Source organism: Alligator mississippiensis, chromosome 14 (genome assembly GCF_030867095.1).
Source record: "Alligator mississippiensis isolate rAllMis1 chromosome 14, rAllMis1, whole genome shotgun sequence".
Lineage (NCBI taxonomy): Eukaryota > Metazoa > Chordata > Crocodylia > Alligatoridae > Alligator > Alligator mississippiensis.
This window is the reverse complement of record NC_081837.1, coordinates 28,123,881-28,144,544: the sequence shown is the minus strand read 5'-3', so window position 1 is coordinate 28,144,544 and position 20,664 is coordinate 28,123,881. Positions and strand designations below refer to the sequence as shown.

Sequence of the window (20,664 nt, the reverse complement as noted above, 5' to 3'; positions counted from 1 at the left end):
GAAACTATCCCAGAGGCCTCATGCACAGAGTATGGAGTGAGAGGCAGCTGGTGATGAGCAGGAGGGGATGAGGAATCCTAGCTCTACTCGCTGGATTATCTGCAACTGCACCCAACATGGGGCATTTTTACATGTGCTTCCAATGCAGTGCCAGGCGCTTTTAATTAGCGAGCCATGCTAATTAAAAGCACCTGACATAAGATGTATCAGTGGCACAGCATGTCCCCGCACTGAGAAAATGGCGGCAGTGCTCTTTGAACTAAAGCACATCGAATGTGTTTTATTTCAAAGCGCGCTGCCGCCATTTTCTCAGCGCAGAGACGTGCTGCACTGCTGATACATGTGATGTGCAGGGCTGCCACAGCACGTCAATTTACATGCTCCAGCAGACTCGATTAATTGAGTCTGCTCTGACACGCTGGATTTCCAGCACATTGGAGCAGGCTCCCCACATGTGTGTAAGTGCCCATGGTGTTGTCTGCAGATTTGCTAAGTGTGCAGTCAATCCCATTGTCCAAATCATTAATGAAGATATTGATACTGGACCCAGGACAGACGCCAGAATGGCTCTGAGGGTGTAGGCAGGCTGTGAAGGTGGGAGAATGTGCTGCAGGGAGAGGGAAGAGGAAGAAAACAGAGGGAGCCAGAGGGAAAGGGGGAGGCAGGTAGGCGAGACTGAAACCAGTGACAAAGAAACAAGTGACTTATAATTGAGCAGTGTGATCACTGCAACAGCAGGAGGGTGCGTGCAGCCCTCCAGGGCTTGGTGACACTAGCTAGTGTGGCAATTACGTGCCAGCACTGATTCACCTGGCATGGCTCCTCCTGTTTTCATTCCTGAATGAAACAAGGTTGAGCCAGCCCATTGCTGGACGAAACCATGAAACTGTTTACCTGCAACTGCTGAGCAGTTTTATGGGCCTTGCAAAAGAAGGCTGCAGACGCTTCCATGGGCGGTGACGCTGCTCAGTCTTACACCCTGACTGGCACCTGCTCTGCACTGTGCAGCTGCAGCTGAGCAGGTGTGGCGGGTGAGAGATCCCCTCCGGCTTGATGTTCTGCCATTGCTATGGGAACGGTTCTGCCATCCAGCTCTTAACCAAAACCCTCCAGGAAATGAAAGTGCTTGATGAAGGCAGCACCTAACAATTCCCACGGCCCTGTTTAGAGCACGCTAGAATTACTGACTGGAAAAGCTGGGAAGTCCAAGGTTTTTTTTCTCTACAACACCACCGCTTGGTCCCACCCCATGTTCTCACTAAGTGTGCACTCAGTCCCATTGTTCAAATTATTAATGAACATAATAATACTGGACCCAGGGCAGGAAGAGAAAGGAAGCATGAAAGGGATGTTGAGACAAGAGCAGTCTGTAGTGTCTCTAGTGAAGGTTGTACAACATTTTAAAATAGAAATACTCATGTTCAGTTGCTTTTAACTTTTAACTAAATGACCTCTACTGTGGAATGAGTAGCTGGTAGCAGTGGGAGGCTGTTACCCCCTTCATGGGTCAGGCACTGAAAGGATCTTAACACCTTTTTTACCAGTGGGTTACACACGTATTTGCTAACAGCAATGGAGCATTTTGGAGCGGGATTCCTGGGCTATGTTCCTGGCTGTAAGAGCAGAGCAGTCTCTAGTGGTTAGAAAACTCATAACCCCTGGGGCAGAAAGACTTGCCTCTCTGTTCTCAAAGGTGAGGCAGCTGACAGGATGAGCTGTGTGCCTACCTTAGTGCCTGCCATATTCTGGCCCAGGAGCTTTCACTCAGTTGTAATGGCTGAGAGGTACACAGAATTATGAAGTGACAGAGATGAGACTTAAAATCTTGGCCATGGTGGAGGGTACAAGAACATCCATGGGGAGGTGACACTGGATAGTAAAGGACTTCCTGGCAGAGAAAGTTAGAAAGGAGCTAGAGGCTGGAAGCTGAAGTCAGACCCATCCAAATTGGACAAAAGGCTAAAATTTAAAAAACAAGGAGGACTGGCCCTTGGAAACAGAGTCTCCAGTGGATGCCTTTCTGTGAGGAACACTTTAGCCATGCACAAGTCTCTGGGCTCAACACAGGGGTCACAGGGTGAGCTTGTGTTATGCAGGAGGGCAGACTAGATGATATAATAATGCCAAATGTAGCTCCTCAAAGTTCACCTATGGTGCAGAAACCCAACAGCAGCCCCAAATACCACCTATGCCAGTACTGTACATGGGGGTTGGTGTGGTACAGGCTGGCCAGAGTGACTAGGGAGGCTCTGGCAGAGCTGTGGATAGGACTCCAGTATGTGGAGCCCACCTAGTGCCATGGCAGCCCCCGTTTTGGGCCAGGCAGGCTTTGAGTCTGTAGGAATGGAGACCTCTGCCCTTCAGAGGTCCCAAGGGCAGAGGCTCTTCCCCATGTTGGAGTGTGGAGTGCGGTGCTGTGTCTCTAACTGGCTCTCTTCCCCTGTTTCCTGGCAGGTGAGCGTGTGCCTAGCCCTTACACCATGGCGGTACTGGCCCTGCAGATGGGGGGCCTGGCACTGTCAGTGCTGGGCTGGCTGGGCACCATCCTGACGTGCACGTTGCCCATGTGGAGGGTGACAGCCTTCATCGGCTCCAACATCATCGTGGCACAGGTGTTCTGGGAGGGGCTGTGGATGAACTGTGTATATGAGAGCACAGGCCAGATGCAGTGCAAGGTCTACGACTCGCTGCTTGACCTCTCCTCGGACCTGCAGGCTGCCCGTGCCCTCGTTGTGGCCTCTATTGTGGTGGCCTTCTTAGCCCTTCTTGTCTCCATCTTTGGGGCCGAATGCACCCGGTGTGTGGATGACAAGGGAGCCAAGGCCAAGATCTCCATCACTGCGGGTGCTATCTTCATCCTGGCTGGGGTGGGGCTGCTCATTCCCGTGTCCTGGTCAGCCAACACCATCATCAGCAACTTCTACAACCCTATGGTGCCAGAGGCCCTGAAGAGGGAGCTGGGTGCCTCCATCTATGTGGGTTGGGCATCAAGTGCCCTCTTGGTGTTTGGGGGGACCATACTATGCTGCTCCTGCCCTCCAAGTGAGGAGAAGCCCTACTCTGTGAAGTACAGAGCAGCCAAGCACTCCAGTCCAGGCAGCTACCCTCTGAAGAACTATGTGTGAGGGCCCTGCCCTTGGTGAGGCTAAGAATCCTCCCTGGGGAAATATCTTTACCCAGCCCCTTCCCCATCTTTGCAGAGTCCCATTGCACCTGGCCATGGAGAGGTGGGCATCAAGCCCAAACATGTGCAGTTTGTAGCAGCTCCCATCCTGCCCCGCTTGAACAGCCTTCCCTGTGTGTGTCCCCTCTCCAGCTGCATTCTACTCTGTGCTTGCCACCTCATCCATAACCCACCCCATGTGTACCTCCTTCCCAGCTAGAGCTCACACTTTTATATTTTGCCAGGCCAGGTCCTAGGTCCTCCTGAGCCCTGTAGCCCGTTGGGTTGCTATGGCTACAGCACAGCAGTTTCTATAGCCAAGGGTGTACCAGGAGTGATGTGGGTAGCACTACATCTGGCCAACTTGGACTCCCCAGCACAAATGGCTGGCTTTCCCCCTTATAGCAGAGCCAACTTGGGACAGCCTTTGGCTCAAGCCCAGAGAAGGGCTTGGAACTCACATCTCCAGGGCTGTAATGAGACTCTGAACTACTGTTACCCTACACTCAGTCTGTGTCACAGGCATTCTTGTTCTGTACTAATCACTCTAGCCTCTGAACACCCTCTCATCATGCATGTAGCACTTCTGTCACCTAGTGGTTGCTCTCCTGCCCTCTCCATGGGGAACACGCATATGGTAGAGTGCTGTGCTGTGTGGTGTTCTGGTTTGTACTGCACACAACAAGCATTATGATATGCTTATGTTAACAAAGGCCAGCTGGAGCACATGCCACCCTGGAGGGAAAGTGGACAGGTTTGCAATTGCCCGTAGTTCCCTCCAGTGTTGGATGAGACCCCAGAAACCTCTGCTTCCTGCAGAGACAAGCTTTAACCTTATTGCAGAATTCCATGGGACCAGGGGTTTGTACCTGCCAATTACAGTCCCCGCCCCAGAGTTTTAAGTGATCTGGGTACCCTGTGCCCTGGAGAGCCTGGAGGATAGGAACCAAGTGTAAGGCTCCTGCCATGCAGCCTGGGTCACTGGGTTAGCTGTGTAAAGCTCAATCAGACCCCTACCCTTTGGAAGTGGGTCAGCCAAACTTAACAACTAATCTAGGCCAGCTGGCCCCCAGCCCCTTCCCTTTGGTTCTGGGGTTGCATTTAAGGAACTCCTCTAGCACCTGAGCCTTGCTACATAACTTGCTGGTTTCTGATCCCTGAGCAGCAGCGCCTGTCCTGGAAACTTCTCAAACTTTCCCAGTTCCTGACACTACTTTTGGTTTGTTCCTGGATTTCTGCTTTGGATTTCCCTGCAGATTTGTTTCCTGACTCCAGTTTGGCTCTGTTCTTAGACTTTGCTCTGCAGAGTGTCCCTCAGATTTGGTAACTAGGCCTGATTCCCAGATCCTGACCCTGGCTTGGGATTTAGTTCCTGATTCTTGTCTCTAACACCCACCCCTCCTGGCTCTACTTGCTAGGCTGGACTGTGACACCAGTGCCTTGATCTTGATGTGCTCCTCTCTGGATTGGCAGTGTAGGGAATAGGGAGAAGTGTGATGTGCCTGTGTTCACTCAGGTGTTTTTTGCTGTTGTTCAGCTGCAAGGTGATGAAGAAATTACTAGTTGAAGCCAGGCCTCTATTTGCTAGGATGGGCTAGGTCTCTTGGTCAAGTGAAGATGCTAAAAAGTGAGGATGTAAAAACTGTCCACGTCTTTCCCCCACAGGCTTCCTCCCCATATTACCCCATGCCACATGCCTGTCAACTGCACCTTGCTCCACACACACAAATTCCATTGATGCCTGACAATGGGCCTGTCTCTGCCCAGCCTCTCTGTCCTCCTGGGTGTCTGGTGACCATGTTCTTTCTTTGAGCATTAGGACAATTTCCACACCTCCATCAACCTAAGTCAGGAACACTCCACCCAGCAAATTCATTTCCTAGACACCATGATGAAGGTTTGCAATGGCTACATCACCACATTGTATTGGAAACCAACCAACTGTCACAGCTTCCTTCACACCACCAGCTTTCATCCTAAGCACAGCACTAGATCCATCCTCTACAGCCAAGCTCCATTACCTAACTCTGATTCTCACCATGCCACTAGGACTTGCAATGGACCCAGATGCTAGCTGTGCCCCCTCATCAACATGGAGCACAGCATCACTGGACCTAGTAATACAGATTATAATATCCAAGGTTCATTCACTTGCAACTCTACCAATATCATATACACCATCATCTACTTACAGTGCCCTTTTCTATCTACATCAGACAGACTGGACAATCCCTACATGCAAGAATAAGTGGATACCAATCTGACAGTAGTTCTAGAAAGATACACAAGTCTGTGGGAGAACACTTCGACTTCTCTGGACGTGTTGCTGATCTCAGGGTAGCTGTTCTTAGACAGCAAAACTTTTTAAATAAACAACTTGAACAAGAAGTTGCAGAACAAGAAATCATCCAGACTGGACTGTTAAATATTGTTTAAACAGGGACTATAGGTTATCCCATTTGCTGGACTAGCTTTTGCAACCCTTTTCTCCCTATGTTCTTATTACTTGTTTGCCTTTCCCAGCCCTGCCACAAATCACTCCATTTTATACACTGCTCTGTGCTTGTCCTTTCACAACCTCAGATGAAGTGAGCTCAGGCTCATAAAAACTTAAGATATACATCTCTGATTTAGTCTATAAGATGCAAATCTACCCTGAATTCTGCATGTTCTTTCTCCTACCGCAGCACATGGAGGGGATCCAGGACCAGGATGAGGGGGAAGCTTAGTTTAATTACCATTTCCACAAACTATCCCCGTCCCTCCCTGCAAGGGCTCAGCATGGAATCACCTGTGCTTATGCAGGTGTGACACACTGACTGTAATTTAAACAGACAAATGCTGCAGAAATGATTACTAATCTTGGGTACCACACAAGGGGTCCTGAGGCCCCTTACACAAATGCTGAGCACCTGCTTGGGTGGCACTCTAGGACAGGGTGGCACAGCTGGGTTCCCCTAATTGGATCATTGCTGTACAATGCTGCAGGCACCAGCACCACCTGGTAATCAGAGTCCTCCTTGCAAAAGGCACCCTGCCAGAGGCAGAGGTAGCAAACAGGCACCTCTTTCCTTCCAGCGTGGAGTGACAGCGGTCCATAGGGGCATCTCTGAATATGGGATCACATCTTGGAGTCTGGGCCTTGCAGCGTGAGGTCTGGGTGGCTGTAAGGGCTTCATGGGGACATGCTCTTTGTGATCCTGTTCCATTCTGTCCTAGCTGATCTCTTCTGGTTTGTAATAAACATTTTGGTACCACAGAGGCTCCGTTTGAGCTGCAGTTAAGAAGCACTGGAAACCACCCAAGAGTGGATCTGCTGCTCCAGCAGGGGGACTGGGGAGCAGGCCACATCCCATAAATGCAGGTGAGGTGCAGTCTGTCTGTCTAGTGCATCAGGCTAATGCCTGGATTCCCTGCACTCCCAGCTGGGTTTGGAGATGTGTGGCACCCTATCTGGCCCTAGCTCCTGCTGGCCAGCACTTCTTACTTGCCAATGCTAGCTCTGGGCCAGCCAATACCACAGAATTACACTGCATATGTGGCCAGCCAGGAATCGTTGGTGATCATTCCAGCTGGCAGGCTCCTAGCCCAGCTTGCATCAGTAGAACGTGGGTCATCTATTGGCCTAGCTGGTGGGAGAGGAGGTCCCCTGGGCCGGAGGCTGGGAAATAAACACAGCTGGAAAGCTAGGGGACGATAGCAATGATGCTGCTCCATGATCTGTCCCATTTGTAGGTGTTGCCAGTCAGCTTTGCACTTACAGGAAACACCTTGTGCTGGCATCAGTGCTTGGGCCCTGCTTGACCCCCCTGAGCCATGCACTACAGGGGTGACGGCTGATCACTCCCAGGGACTGGTGCTGGCAGGACGAGGCCCATGCAAGGGGTGCCTCAGCAACGCTGGGGCAATCTATCCTGCCTTTGCCCTTGTGTCAGCAGATGCCTATGTGGTGACTGTATAAAGTGCTGTGCTACCTCCAAACCCCTAGCATGGGGCTTGAGGCTAGAGACAGACGATATCCACTTTGCCCAGGAGTGAGTGATGACCAGGGATATGGATACCCCTGCTATGCTCTTGCTTGGGTGGGATGAAGGCAGCTGGGGGGCCCCTCCAACAGGGCTGGGCGGAGCAGGGGGTTGTGGCTTGGAAGTGAGGGACACCAGTGGGGGCAGGGGACTGTGGGTTGGGAGTGCAGGGTCAGGGGGGCTGTGGGTCAGGAGAGGCACTGCCATGGCTTGGGGGGATGCAGGGGACTGTGGGTTGAGTGAGGGGCACTAGCAGAGCTGGGGGATGGGGTGGGGAGGCTGCAGGTCAGCAGGGATAGGGGTCTGCAGGTCAGGAGTGAGGGGCACTGGCAAGGACAGGGGACTGCAGGTCAGGAGGGGCACTGGCATGGCTTGGAGTGGCAGGGGATTGTGGGCTGGGAGTGAAGGGTACCAGGAGGAGTGGAGGGGGGGCAATGGCAGGGCACGGCCTATCACAGTTGCTCAGTGACACAAAGCACCAGGGGTGGGGGGAGGGGACAGCCAAAGCTGGACCCATATCCTGGTGAGCGAAGAGGGCAGGGGGAGCTCTGATTTTCCATGATAAAAAGAAGCAAAATCAAATGCCAAAATGTATAGGTATTTAGAATGTATTTTATTATAATGATTGAGGCACTGGTAGGCTTCCAAATTGCTTTAAAGTTTTTGATATTTGAATAAAACTTTGTGTTAAATTGAGAGACAATGGCATTTAATTTTAACTGTGGAAAAATGTGGATTTAGGGTTTCTTAAATCAGAGAATTTGGGGGTTATCAGAGAATTTGCAATTTTTAAACAAAGAAAACCATGATCCTTGGTGACATGTTGCCCAGTGGGATGACACTGAGCTCAGCTGAGGGAAGCTGCTGCTGGTGTTTTGTCTTTCTGTTAGAGAGGAACTGCTTTGGCAGGGGACAGTAACTTTGGGGGACAAGAGGACCAAGGATAGGCAAAGTAGAGAGGCTTTAAAGTGTGACTGTCTAAGTGGACTAGTGACTGGTCCAGCCACCCGTTACTCATTGCTACTACCCCTTTCCCAGGCCAGTTTGAACATGGCGTCAAAGATAAAGTACCAACAGTCTAGACTTGTTGAGGTGGTGCTTTAGGATCATTAGTTGTATTGCTGTAGCACTCAGAGGCCCCATTGCAGCGGGCACTGAACAGAGCACTCCCTGCCCCAAAATGCTTACAGACTCGGTATCTGACAAAGATAACAACAGCAGAATGCAAATAGGGAAACAGAGACAGTCCTGGGCACCAAGGCAGACGGGCACAGTCTCACCATCCCACATGCCCAGCTATTGCTGAGGGGGAGACAGTGACAGAGGAGAGGCAGCAGGTCTTGAAGTCATCCAGAGGGATCTTCAAGGCTGGAGGAAAGGGAGACTGTGGTTTTAAAGATGCAAGGGCGTGGCAGGGAGCTGAGCTGCGGGGAAAGCTCTGGTCACCCCATCTCACAGAACAGAGAGTACAGTGCAAAAAGGTACGAAAGGCAAGGGGGTGATTTAGTACAGAGCAGCTTCTAGATGAGAAAACAAGAAGCCCCCATCTCTTCATCTTGGCAAAGGGATAACTGAGGGTTGGGGTAAGATGGGGGCCTATGAAATTATGAATGGTATGAAACAAGTGAATGGGGAGCTGTTATTTACTGTTTTCCAGTCCAACTAGGGCTTGGGCTGAGATCATTTGAAATGGGGAACAGGGGTGGGGATGAGGAGTCCTGAGCTGCCCCTAATTTCCCCCAAAAGCTGGAGAGAGGATGAAGAGGAATCTCTGTAGAAGCAGTGGGAGAGGCAAGGCAGTCATAAGACCTAGATCCTAAGGCAGCTCACAGGTGAAGAAAAGGTGGAGCACAAAGGTCTAGCTTGGCAGAGGCTGTTGGAAAACTGGCAAGAGCTATTTAAATAGAGCTGGACCAGATGGTCACAGGGGAAATACCATTATCACCATGGTTTTCCCAAGGACAGGGGATAACCACTTTTCTGGCATGGGGTAGTACCTGCAGAGGTAATGTTACCCTCCCACGTTCATTACCCTTGGGAAGATCTCGGCGTTATGCCCACTTTATGGAAATGGGAGACTCCTCCCTAGCTTGCTCCTGCAGCCGCACTGCTGAGGGCAAGTGAAACCCAGGGACATTCGAACCCCAAGTCTCCAGGCTTGGGCCTGCACATAGGATGCTTGCGAAATGATTTGGAAACATCTGAAGCCCCTGGTAGGGGTGGCGGATGTTTGCCGGTAGTAGGGCCACATATGGAATGACTCTTGAATGACTCTCGGATTTGGAATTGATTTGGTTGATTTGGCTTGGAACATAAAAGGTTTTATTTAAAAAAAATAGTCTAGTGCTGCTGGAGGATGGCACCAGGTGGAGGTTGTGATGGCTCACTTAGTGACCTGGGAGATAAAGGGAGGAAGGGTAGGAGATGGTCACACCTGGTATTTGAGTTGGGGAAGACTGAGCCTGGTGGTACTACCAGGAACATGAGCTGGGAGGTGAAGAGAGGAAGCTGAGGAGAGATGGCAGCTGGAGAATCACTGGGGTGGCACAGTAGGTACGATTGGGGAAACAGGCTGCCCTGTTGATGAATCAGCTTTTTGTATGTTCCCAGATGTCAGCTGGACAGAGCACCATCCAGAGTATGTTGATACCCATCCAACTGAGATCCACCCCAGACTATCTGTTCAGCAGGACCAGAGAGACTATACATGGACTCTGTAGGTTTGCAGAGGCAAGAGAAGACAGACCCTCTATGGCCCTGGCTCCTCAGCACTTCTGGTACACGTACACCACCCCAGAGATGTAGTCTGAGTTCTGGGTGCTCTCCTGCCCCGAAGTTGCCTTCTCCCATTTCTCAACTTCCTGGGTAGAGACCTTTGCCCACAGGCCTTGCTCCTCCAGGTCCTCCAGCATCCCCTGCAGCTTGGCCAGGTATTGCAGGTTTGTCACATTGGTCCTTGTGGTCAGGCACAAGAACCCTCCTGAGGGGGAGAAGAGTAGGTTACTCCTTGGTGGGACCATGGATGGTGGCCCGTCACAGCTGCCTTGCCATCCTACCCATTGCACTTGAAGCCACAAACAGGATGAAAGCAAGATGGGAAGAGAATAGGAACAGCTTATGGACTGGGGGGGTGGGGGAAGCAAGAGGAAAGGGCAGCAGCAAAAGGGACTGGGGGTAGCCCAGAGGCTCCTAAGGGAACTGCCTCCTTTCTTGCTCAGATGCTTTCATGGATGGGCTGCTAGAGGGTCCCAGCTGAGCCAGCATGTGCAGGGCACCAGTACTAAAGGTGAGTGACAGTAGCTTCTGTATGCATTCACACTGGTGCTGTAACAACAGTGCAGCCCACTGCCATCTGTTGCAAAAGCTCCCAACAAGCAACTCTTGATGCAAAGGGGCCAAGCCCTCCAGTGAGCCAGCATCTTTGTCACTACGCCACGACCAAATGCTTCCAGCATGTGGTAGCACTGTTGGGTCTTGATTCAGTTTCCAGAAGAGATGCAGCACTGCAGTCCAGTCTCACTGGCCTGATCAGAGTCATGTCCATGTGTAACCAGTGCTTCTCACCCACAGTAACCTACACAGAACAGCTTGGCAGTGCTCCTGGGAACTGCCAAGCCCTGAAGACTGGCCTGGAGCACCTCCTGCTCCTTCCCCTAGCTCTGCAGGGAGCAGTTTCCCACTGTAGAGGCTGGGGTGGGGAATTCTGTGGCTGGACAGTGAATGGGGATATTAACATCTCCCCTCACAGACAGCACCAGAACCCAAGCCTCCCATACAGGCCTCAGGGGAGAAGCACATTTCTGTATCTGAATCTTCCTACTCTCCTGTTTTCCTCACCTTTCACAGAGCCAGCCCTTGGGCCCAGCTCTCAGAATTGAGGACTGCTTGGTATTTGTGGGCTTTAACCTCCTTCTCATCCTGTTGGGAGGGCCCACTAGGTTTCTTGGCCCACTCCACCACTACAGCTCCTCTGCTGGGATTGTGGCACAGAGCAGACACCAGCATTGCTGCCACTGTGCTGATGATCCCTGTTCAGAGCAAATCTGGACAACAGGATTAGAGGTGCCAATGCCTTGGATGCTTTAGTGAACTCAGTGGTAATGCTCCCATGGAGCTGCACTGTGTGGGATGGGAGATATCCCAGAAATGGCTGATACTCCCCAGGCTGTAGGGAGCTGATGTGAGGGGGGAGGAGAGGCCATTTTACAGGGGGTTCCTTAGTAAGATCCTCAGTTCCTGCACTGGGCAGGGCGGGCTGTGCCCTAGAACTAGAGCAGGAAGTCTGTGGAGGCAGTGGTAAGGAGCAGGAGGGAAACACAGGGGGACAGACTGACCAACCAACCTCACCTGGTTTCGTGACACGGAGCAGCTCTGGGATCACGCTGCAGGGCACCTGCCCTTCACTGAGTGCCCCTACAATGATTACTGCATCGTACTGGCCTGGTGGAAAAGAAAGGCAGAAGGACATCCAGTTCCTATCCCCTCCTGCAGCCCCCTTCCCTCCTGCAGGGCATTGCTGCCATGGTCTGTCACTTAGTGGAAGAGCTCCCCTGCTCCTCTCTGCCAAGGGACTGGCTCTGTCACAAGCCACTGGGTAAGACAGCATCTGCCCTTCTTGGGACTGCAGGGATCATCATTAACTCCTCACCACACTGGTCTTGTAGGAGTGACCTCTTCCATGGGGATAACTGTCATATCCTTGGACACAGGACCACCCCCTCTTGTTCCTTGGGAGTTGTCCAGAGGGGCAAAACACCATCTCTGAGTGCCTCCAGGAATGCAGCTTGGCTTCGTTACCTGTGGGCAGTGGCAAGGGCTCCTGGCCCAGAATACAGTGCTTCAGCTCCTGGTATAGCCCCTTCTGGCGTGCAATCTCCAGCATGCCCCTGCTGCCATCCACTCCGTGCATGCGGCTGAACCCCAGCCCCTGCAGCTGGGAACATGTCATGGATTACAGCCCCCAGTTACCTCTTGCTCTGGAAGGGGAGGAGGCTGCCTTGTTCCCCAGAGCTACCACCCCCCAACACATGGCCCCTTCAGAACCATGTTCCAGCTACATTTTACTGGTTGCAATGAGGCAAGGACAGACACTGAGGCAACGTGAGCAGCAGGATCCTATCTCCCAGACACAGAGACCACGACTATGACTAGCAGGCACAGCCTGTTTCTCACCAAAGTCCTGGGAATTTTGGGCCCCAAGAAGCAGGGGGCTCCGCCTCAGCTGCTCTTCTACAAGCAGCCCCTTCCTCCAACAAGTGGGGCTTCCTCTCATTGCATGGCCCCATGGAAAAGGGTTTCTAACACTTGGTGAAACGAGGCCCTAGAACAGAGTCCACATAAGAGTACTGGGGGCAGGAAGCCTGAAAAGTCCTGCTAGGACTGCGACCTGCCTTATGAACAAGACTGTGTTTTGCTGCAACAGCGATGGATGGGCTGTGCCCATCTCTTCCAAGATGTCCATTCAATGGATGCTCCCACCTGCAGGGCTGGGCCCCAGAGCCTCCTTCTGGTCTGGATTTGCTTCCCACCTGCTCCTGAGCCCGTATTCCCACCCTGCCCCGGGGGGCAGGCAGAGCTAAAGGTCAAGGCAGAGGTGGAGGAGGGGCTGTCTCTGTCCTTGCCCAAGGCACTGCCTAAGCAGCACTAAAGCAGCAACATCTGAGGGGGAGGCCAGGAACCCGCTCGCAAACAGACACTTGGACCCCACAGTCAAGGGCTGTATTAAAATGGGACGAAATGAAATGTACTGGTACGACAGAAAGGCAAGAAGAGGACTAAGGGGAAAGAAATGGCAGACCTCCTCTGGTGGACAGGGGTCTGGCATAGACTTTTTCATGAGCAGCCCCGCTGAGGAGGAGAGTGGGTGGGGGTACGGGTATAGGGATAAGTGCGTGGTGGTGCGGTGCAAGCTGTGTAATGGGTTTTTAGTGTGCTTTGAGCTACCAAGGGAATCACAAGGGCCAGTTGGCAGTGTTGGAGGTGGATATATATATATATTTTTTCCTTTTTTTTTGCAAAAAAAAAAGAGCGGCAGGGAGCCAGGCGGGCAGGACCCGCTCCCTGCCCTCCCAGCACGGGGCAGGCAGAAGCCCCCCTCTTGGCCCAGCCCGCCCGCAGCTCCTGCTGCGCAGCTGCCCTTACCTCCTGGGCCACGAGCCCGGTGCCACAGGCCGCGTCGAGGACCAGCGTGTCCCGCGGGCGCGCGGGGGAGGCGGCGGCCAGGGCGCGGGCGGCCAGGCGCGGCGCGCGGTACTGCAGCACGGACACGTCCTGCGGAGACAGCGGCGTTACCGCCAGGGCCAGGCCGGGCCGGGCCGGGGGCAGCACTGGCGCGGCGGCGCGGGGCCAGACCTGCTCGTAGTCGGCGGCCCACCGGTCGTAGGAGCCTAGCTGGTCGCTCAGCGCCGTGCGGCCGTGCACCGCCGCCACCCGCCGCTGCACCTCTGCCAGGCTGCGGCGCGGGCCGGCCATGGCTGCGGAGGGCCCGGCGCTTCCCGCGGCGCCGCCTCGTCCCCTTAGTGGCCCCGCGCGTCTCAGCGCCGTCCTCGCCTCCCCTCCCGGGCGCCCCCGGCGCGGCTCCCTGCGGCCGCCCCGCGAGCGGCTGTGCCGGGCCCGGGCGAGGCGCTCGCTCGTGGCCTCCGGCGGTGGCTCGGCTCGAGGCGCCCCGCCCGGCGCAGGGCGGCCGGGCCCAGGCACAGCACCGCTGCCGGCTCCTGCGTGGCTCAGGCGGGTCAGGCCGATGCCGAGTTCCTGCTCCCCGATTTCTGAACGCTTCTTTTTGTTTCCAGCCCCGCTCATCTCCGGACCTGACCCTGCCGGCCCCTGCTTGGCGCTTTGAATGGTGGCTACAGGTTTCCCTCGCTTTATGCGGGTTCTGTTTGTGCGAATTCGTTCTTACATGATGACCCTTTTTATACCAAAATGTTGTTATGTACGAGGTAAATTCACTTATGCGATTTTTGCGGTGGAAACCCACAGGCAGCTGCTTTGTGCGGTGCATTGTGGGAGTGGTGCACACCAAAATACAGTCTGTGTGGATCTGTGCTTCTTGCTCGTTGTCTGCGACACGTGTTTCTGTAGTTGCCATCCCCACATTCACCACCACCCTGTGCTTGTGTGTACTGTCTGCTGTTGGCAAGTACCAAAATTGTCTGTAAAAGTGGTAGAAATAGGTCTGGGGGTCAGTACAGTCAATGTCCTGGAATGTATCCCTGTTTGTTACATTGTAAAGTGGGTCCCCTTTATGCCAATTTGAGTTATGCACCATTTTCTAGAAACTCATGTACAGCATAAAGGAAGGGAAACCTGTACGAAAAGTCACCAAACCACCCAGGGGGCTGGCAGTGGGCTGCCCTGTTGGGGAGGGAGACACCCTGGGACCTGGAGGGGTGGTTGGCGGCAAACCCAGTCAGTCCTCTCCCACACTTGGCTCACTCTGCAAGTCAGGTACGCTCTTGTTTTATACACTGCTCTCTCAAAGGGAGTGGGTTCCTCAGGCTACTTGATGAATCTTACAGGATGAATCCCAGCCCGGCCTGTCTCTTCCTCCTGGTCCCCCTCCTTGCATGACAGCTGTTCCAGCAGAGCCAGATGTTTCCAGTACAGTGTGTGATGCCACTTTGGCAGTGGCAGAACCTGGCCCTAGAAAGTTCATGTTCAGTTATAATTCGGACAGACTGACGGTGTTCTTCTGAGGAACGCAAGGGAGAAAAAGGCAGTGTTGATAGTGTGTTCATATGTTTTGCAAAAGCTAAATGGAATTTCATGGGACAAAGACAAGGCCCTTCTCTAGCCTAAGGGTGTTCGGGCAGCTGAATGCTGTATCCCTGCTGCAAACAATGTTTGTTATAAGCTTGTTATACTACAACAAAGCTTTTTCCAATAAGAGCATGTTATAATAGACAGCTGTCTGCAGTGCTAGTGCCATTTCCTTCCCTGGGGAGAATGCTGTGTTCAGCCACAATTAACCTTTATGGTATTTCTTTCTTCTGTGACCAAGCCACAGGTGGTGCTCTTCCTTCCCCAACATACATGACTCAGAGGAAGGAGCTGGATAGGTGGTCCAAATAGCCATATCTGCCATATGTGCACAACATGCAAGCCCCAGGAACATGTACACTTCTTCCCTGGCCAGTTTCAGCAAGCACAGTGAGTGCCACAAGAAAGCATACAAACTGTTTCGAAAGACACTGCCCTGCCATTCCCACTGGACCTAGGAGTATTTTGTTAATATAAACCTTATGTTTGCATAAGAAGTTGTAGCACCATAAGAAGTTTAGTCCTTCCAGTCTAATTATAGCAGTATGATCCTCAGCATGGATGTTCTTATACTGGTAGATTTTGTCCCTGTACAGGAAGGGAATAAGTTCTGTTGTGGCTGTATAATTGAGTCCGCATGAGCATTTATTTTAACTGCAAAATAAACAACTCTGGTTTAAGCAGGCTAGCTGGCTGTAGTGTTTACCGCTGGGCACAGCCTCCGGGAGGGAAGAACTGCAGGTAGTCCAGGTCCTAGTCCAGCTGGAACAGCTGGGGAGGCATGGTGGGTGCTTGGGGTGCTAGGGCCTGGTCCCAGAGCAAGGGAATTCCAGGGCTTCCCCCAGGAGAGGTAAAGACAGGAGGTCTGAGCCTGAATGGGTGCTTTCAAAGACCAGTGAGGGGTTCAGCTAACTCTGCAGCTGTCAGGCCTGCTTTATGAAGCTGGGCCATCTGACAGGCTCTGAAGCATCTCAGGGAATTCCTGACTCCACTGAAGTCAGTGGGAATTTGCTAATGGATTTGGTGAGGCCTGAATTTTATCTGTAGTTTCCAGGTGTGGAACTCCAAAGGTTTTGTGCATGAAGCTGAAACAATGCCTATGGGAGCTGTGGGGGGTGTGCTCAGGGAGTGGGTGAGAGATACAGCTGCAGTATTCTGTATCTCAGAAACTAACAGGAGACACAGCTGGGGCCCCTCAGCTCTGGGAACTGCAGCTACTTCATTTATGTGACAACCATTGTCTGCATCTGCATTATCTCTACAGTAACAAGCCTGTGACTCTGGCATCACCATAGTAACCAGAAGTGGGGGAGGGGTGCTGCCTGGTGGCTATGGCAACTCCATTGGGTCTGGCTTGTGTTAAGATAGCTGCCTGGATGGGTGATGTCATAGTTCAGGGCCTCAGCCTGCAGAGTTGCCATTGCTTGCATGGGCTGGAGGACTAGAGACTTCATCATAGGCACACAAGGGTTCATGTCTGGCATCAGGGAAACCTTAATGTGCCTGGTGAGAATGGTCACACTGGTGAGTTGGAGAACTGGGAGGCTGGGGAATACCATTTAATTATTCCCAAAAATAGTCGCTCCCAGGGGCTGTGTGTCCCAGTTACCCATCTACTCACAGGTCTGCTGTGGTGGTCCCAAGGGAATGGTTCGGGGGGGGGGGGGGGTGTCACATTTCTACTTGGTCCCAGGTCAGTGGATGCCCCTGTAGCAGCTTGTCTCTTCCCCCAGTCCCCTAGGTAGTGGATACTATATGAGTCTACCTTTCCTTTTGGCCCAAAGGCAGTGGTGTTCCCTGGCTCTTGGGCCTTTTGGTCCCAGAGTACGAGGTTCCCCTGAGGCTGAGCCCATCTCTCCAATTTTCTAGAGGCAGTGGGTGTCTCCTGAAGGTGAGGGTGCCTGTCCCATGGGTCTCTGGGCAGTGGAGCCTAGAGGCATTATGCTTGTCACTCTTGCTCTTCCCCACAGCAGGCCCCAGACAAGGTCCCTGAGCAGGGGCCAGCGACCTCTGTGGCAAGCTGGCTGAAGGTGGTGGTGAGAGATACGCTGAGCCCCTTCTCCCTGTCACTACCATCCAGGCATGTGAGCCTGCTCAGCCAGTACTTCTGCTTCTGGAAGGTACAGTGGGACATGCTGCACAGCATCCATCTCTCGCTGCAGCTCTATACTGACATGTTCTTCTACTGGGCCCAGAACCTGCTCCTAGGCTACATGCTGCTGCTGCTGCTTCTGTGGGAGTTTTCCAAGAAAGCCCAGAAATGTGTTCAGAGGCAGATGTTGCTCAGCTTGGTAAGTGGATCAAAGAGGGTGGGGCAGTATGGACTGACTTCCCCAGGGAAAGTGGATTGACTTCTCTAGGGGAAGTGGAAGTAGATGGGGAATGGACTGACTTCCAATGCTCCTGTGGGGTTTTACACTTGCAGACACTTCGCTATGCCCAGTCAAAGGGAGATGTGCAGCCAGAGCTGGCCCTTGTTAGCTGCTGTGGTGTGTCTCTTTTCTCCCCTCTGGGACCAAGGACTGCTGCTGGGGCCACCTCCATGGCATCCTTTTCTGTGCGTGCCTTGGTCCTGGTTGCACCCCTGGTCAGAACATAGTGGTTGGCTGGGGAGGTGAGGGATTTCTGAGCTTCTTCACTTGGGGTAGCTGCACCTTGGGACTGTTTAACAATATGGGTTAGCTCAGGGGCGGGCAGTTATTTCAGGCGGAGGGCCACTTACTGAGTTTCATAGATTCATAGATTGTAGAGTCAGAAGGGACCACAATGGATCATCGTGCCTGACCCCCTGCCCCTGGCAGGAAAGAGGACCGAGGTCAGATGACCCCAGCCAGGTGACTATCTAGCCTCCTCTTGAAGACCTCCAAGCTAGGTGATAGCACCACCTCTCTTGGAAGCCCATTCCAGATCCTGGCTACCCTTACTGTGAAAAATTTCTTCCTAATATCTAACCTAAATCCACTCTCAACTAGTTTACACCTGTTATTCCTAGTCACTCCCTGGGGCACCTTAGTAAACAGCGCTTCCCCTATTCCCTGTTGACCTCCCCTAATAAATTTATAGGCAGCCACAAGATCTCCCCTTAGCCGTCTCTTGTGAAGGCTGAAGAGATTCAGCTCTCTCAACCTCCCCCTGTATGGTCTATCATGAAGGCCACTAATCACGTGAGTGGCCCTCCTCTGGACCCTCTTGAGATTCGCCGCATCCCTCTTGAAGTGTGGCGCCCAAAACTGGACACAGTACTCCAACTGTGGCCTGACCAGTGCCGCATAGAGGGGGAGCATCACCTCCTTTGATCTATTATCTATGATCTTTGATCATGCACCTGCTAATGCACGACAAGGTGCAATTGGCCTTGTTGATGGCCTCGTTACACTGCCAGCTCATGTTCATCTTGGAGTCAATTATGACTCCAAGATCCCTCTCTGCCTCCGAGCTGCTGAGAAGGACACTCCCCAACCTATGAGTGTGCTGGGGGGTTCCTCCTTCCCATGTGGAGTATCCTACATTTATCTTCATTAAATTGCATCCTATTTCTCTCTGCCCATTGATCCAACCTGTCCAGGTCAGCCTGAATCTGCTCCCTGCCCTCCGGTGGACTAACTTTGCCCCATAACTTGGTATCATCAGCAAACTTGGAGAGGGTGCTTTCCATGCCCTCGTCCAAATCGCTGATGAAGATATTAAATAATATCGGTCCGAGGACCGAACCCTGCGGGACCCCACTGCCCACCTCCCTCCAGGCCGAGAAAGAACCATCCACCACCACTCTCTGGGTGCGGTCCCTAAGCCAGTTGACCGTGGCTAAGCCACCCACCTGATTGTGTAGGCGTCCACTCCGCAGTCTGCTAGCTTCCCAATGAGGATAGGGTGCAAAACTGTGTCGAAGGCCTTCCTAAAGTCCAGGAAGATGACATCAGCCTCGACCCCCGTGTCCAGGCAGTGCGTAACCTGGTCATAGAAGGGAACAAGGTTTGTCAGGCAGAATCTACCTGTGACAAACCCGTGCTGGTTTCCCCTCAGCATCGTTTCCCCTGCTGGGCCTGCACAAATGTGTGCTTTGATTATTTTCTCTAGCATTTTCCCAGGAATAGAGGTAAGACTGACTGGTCTAAAGTTACCTGGCTCATCCCTTCTCCCTTTCTTGAAAATGGGCACCACATTGGCCCGTCTCCAGTCCTCAGGGACCTGGCCGGAGCACCATGAGTGCTTGAACAGCTGTGCCAGTGGCTTAGCTATGACACTGGCCAATTCTTTCAGCAGCCGTGGATGGAGGTCATCCGGGCCTGCTGACTTGTACCCATCCAGCTCCTCCAGGAGCTCCTTAACTATTTCAGAACTAACCGTAGGCAGACTGGTGCCATGTGGACATCTGTCAATGATCGAGGTGGGGGAATTGGCTTGGTCGGTACATAGAAATACTGAAGCGAAGAACTCATTGAAGAGCTCTGCTTTTTTCCCTGTGTCAACCACCAACTGTCCTGATTTGTCCTGCAGGGGCCCTATGTTGCTCTGAGCTTTCCTTTTGTCCTCTATATACCTGAAGAAGGACTTTTTATTGTCCTTGATTGTTGAAGCCAGCCTGAGCTCAAGCCCTGCTTTGGCCTGTCTAACTGATTCCCTGCAATAGCGTGCCAGGGAGATATATTCCTCCTTGGTGGCTGCTCCCTGCTTCTATTGCCTATACATCTCTTTCTTTGCCCCCAGACTCTCCTGGAGTTCCCTGTTCAGCCAAGGGGGCTTTTTTGCCCCCTTACCTCCCTTCCTACGTAATGGGATAGACTCCTTTTGAGTGCCAAGGATCACTCGCTTGAGATACCTCCAACCCTCCTGGACCCCCGTTTGCTCTATATTCTTGAGTTGTATCCCCTCACTAACTAGCCTTCTAAGCTTGCTAAAAGCTTAGAGTTTTGGAAAGCCATCGAGGGCCACATGACAGGCAGCCAGGAGCAGATAAATATTAATTTTCTAAAATTTTTAGGGGCCCCATGGGCCAGATAAAATGGCCTGGCAGGCCACATCCGGCCCTTGGGCCACATTTTGCCCACCCCTAGGTTAGCTACTGGCCCATTGTCCCCTTGCTGCAGAGCTCTGGGGATGGATATCTTTCTCTAGACCCTAAGGCACTGCCTCTGTGAGATGTCCAGGCTTGGTTATAAATCCTCTGTTGCTCTGCCTCCCCCTTACCAGCGGACACTGGAGAGACAGCTCATCACCACACAGATGCTGCTGAAGATCTGCTACTTCCACCTGAAGAGTCTGCTGGATCTGGTCACCTGGGGACCGGCCTACTTAATTGCCTGGGTCACTTGCCTTGTGTCCTGGCTTCTGCAAGCTGCCTTTGAGCATACAGTCAGGGTGGCTGGTGTGGAGGAAGAGAATAAGGCCCTGGAGGTGGAGCAGTACTAAAGGAGATTTCTTTCCTGGTAGAGGAAGATCTAGTCTAAGTTCTTTCTTTTAGTGAGTTTTATAAACCCCGCTGAAAAGGTGGCTGGTCCTTCTGTCTGTTGCATGTGGAACTGGGGATGCAGGGAAGGGGCACCGGGATTGCACTGGAAACCCCCTGGCCCGGCTAGTGGCTTCAGAGAAGCTCAGTGCCCAGCAGCGGTTCGAGTGCTCTTTCTGGTTGCGGTCCTCACTAGAGGAGCAGGGCGCTGTTCCTTAATGTATATGGATCTCTGGGCTGAGCTTATGTTTCACACTCACTGCTGGAATAAC

The 20,664-nt window shown here is 52.7% G+C and overlaps 3 protein-coding genes and 1 long non-coding RNA gene across 4 annotated transcripts in view; 3 read left to right on the top strand and 1 right to left on the bottom strand.

Annotated features, from left to right (window-relative positions):
- LOC102574313 (claudin-4) overlaps window positions 1-6,425 on the top strand; it is a 29,776-nt gene extending 23,351 nt beyond the window's left edge. The window contains exon 3 of the mRNA XM_019486327.2: window positions 2,455-6,425. Within this exon, the coding sequence (XP_019341872.1) occupies window positions 2,481-3,125 (645 nt within the window). The 5' untranslated portion in view covers window positions 2,455-2,480 and the 3' untranslated portion in view covers window positions 3,126-6,425. The remainder of the gene's footprint in view (window positions 1-2,454) is intronic.
- A 1,355-nt stretch (window positions 6,426-7,780) lies between these two features.
- METTL27 (methyltransferase like 27) lies at window positions 7,781-13,986 on the bottom strand. Its single transcript, XM_059717279.1, has 5 exons — window positions 13,540-13,986; window positions 13,330-13,458; window positions 11,986-12,121; window positions 11,536-11,628; window positions 7,781-10,168 (listed from the first exon to the last, which is right to left on the bottom strand). Exons 1-5 carry the CDS (start codon window positions 13,984-13,986, stop codon window positions 9,954-9,956), a joined length of 1,020 nt encoding a protein of 339 aa, XP_059573262.1. The 3' UTR covers window positions 7,781-9,953.
- On the top strand, window positions 12,117-15,626 carry LOC132244801 (uncharacterized). Its single transcript, XR_009456574.1, has 2 exons — window positions 12,117-12,937; window positions 13,977-15,626. It is a non-coding gene; the product is annotated as an uncharacterized LOC132244801 (long non-coding RNA).
- Window positions 15,627-16,347: 721 nt separating this feature from the next.
- TMEM270 (transmembrane protein 270) lies at window positions 16,348-20,436 on the top strand. The gene is made up of 3 exons (XM_019486331.1): window positions 16,348-16,470; window positions 16,917-17,237; window positions 20,137-20,436. The coding sequence occupies exons 1-3, from the start codon at window positions 16,375-16,377 to the stop codon at window positions 20,353-20,355; spliced, it is 636 nt and encodes a 211-aa protein (XP_019341876.1). The 5' UTR covers window positions 16,348-16,374; the 3' UTR covers window positions 20,356-20,436.
- Window positions 20,437-20,664: the final 228 nt, after the last annotated feature.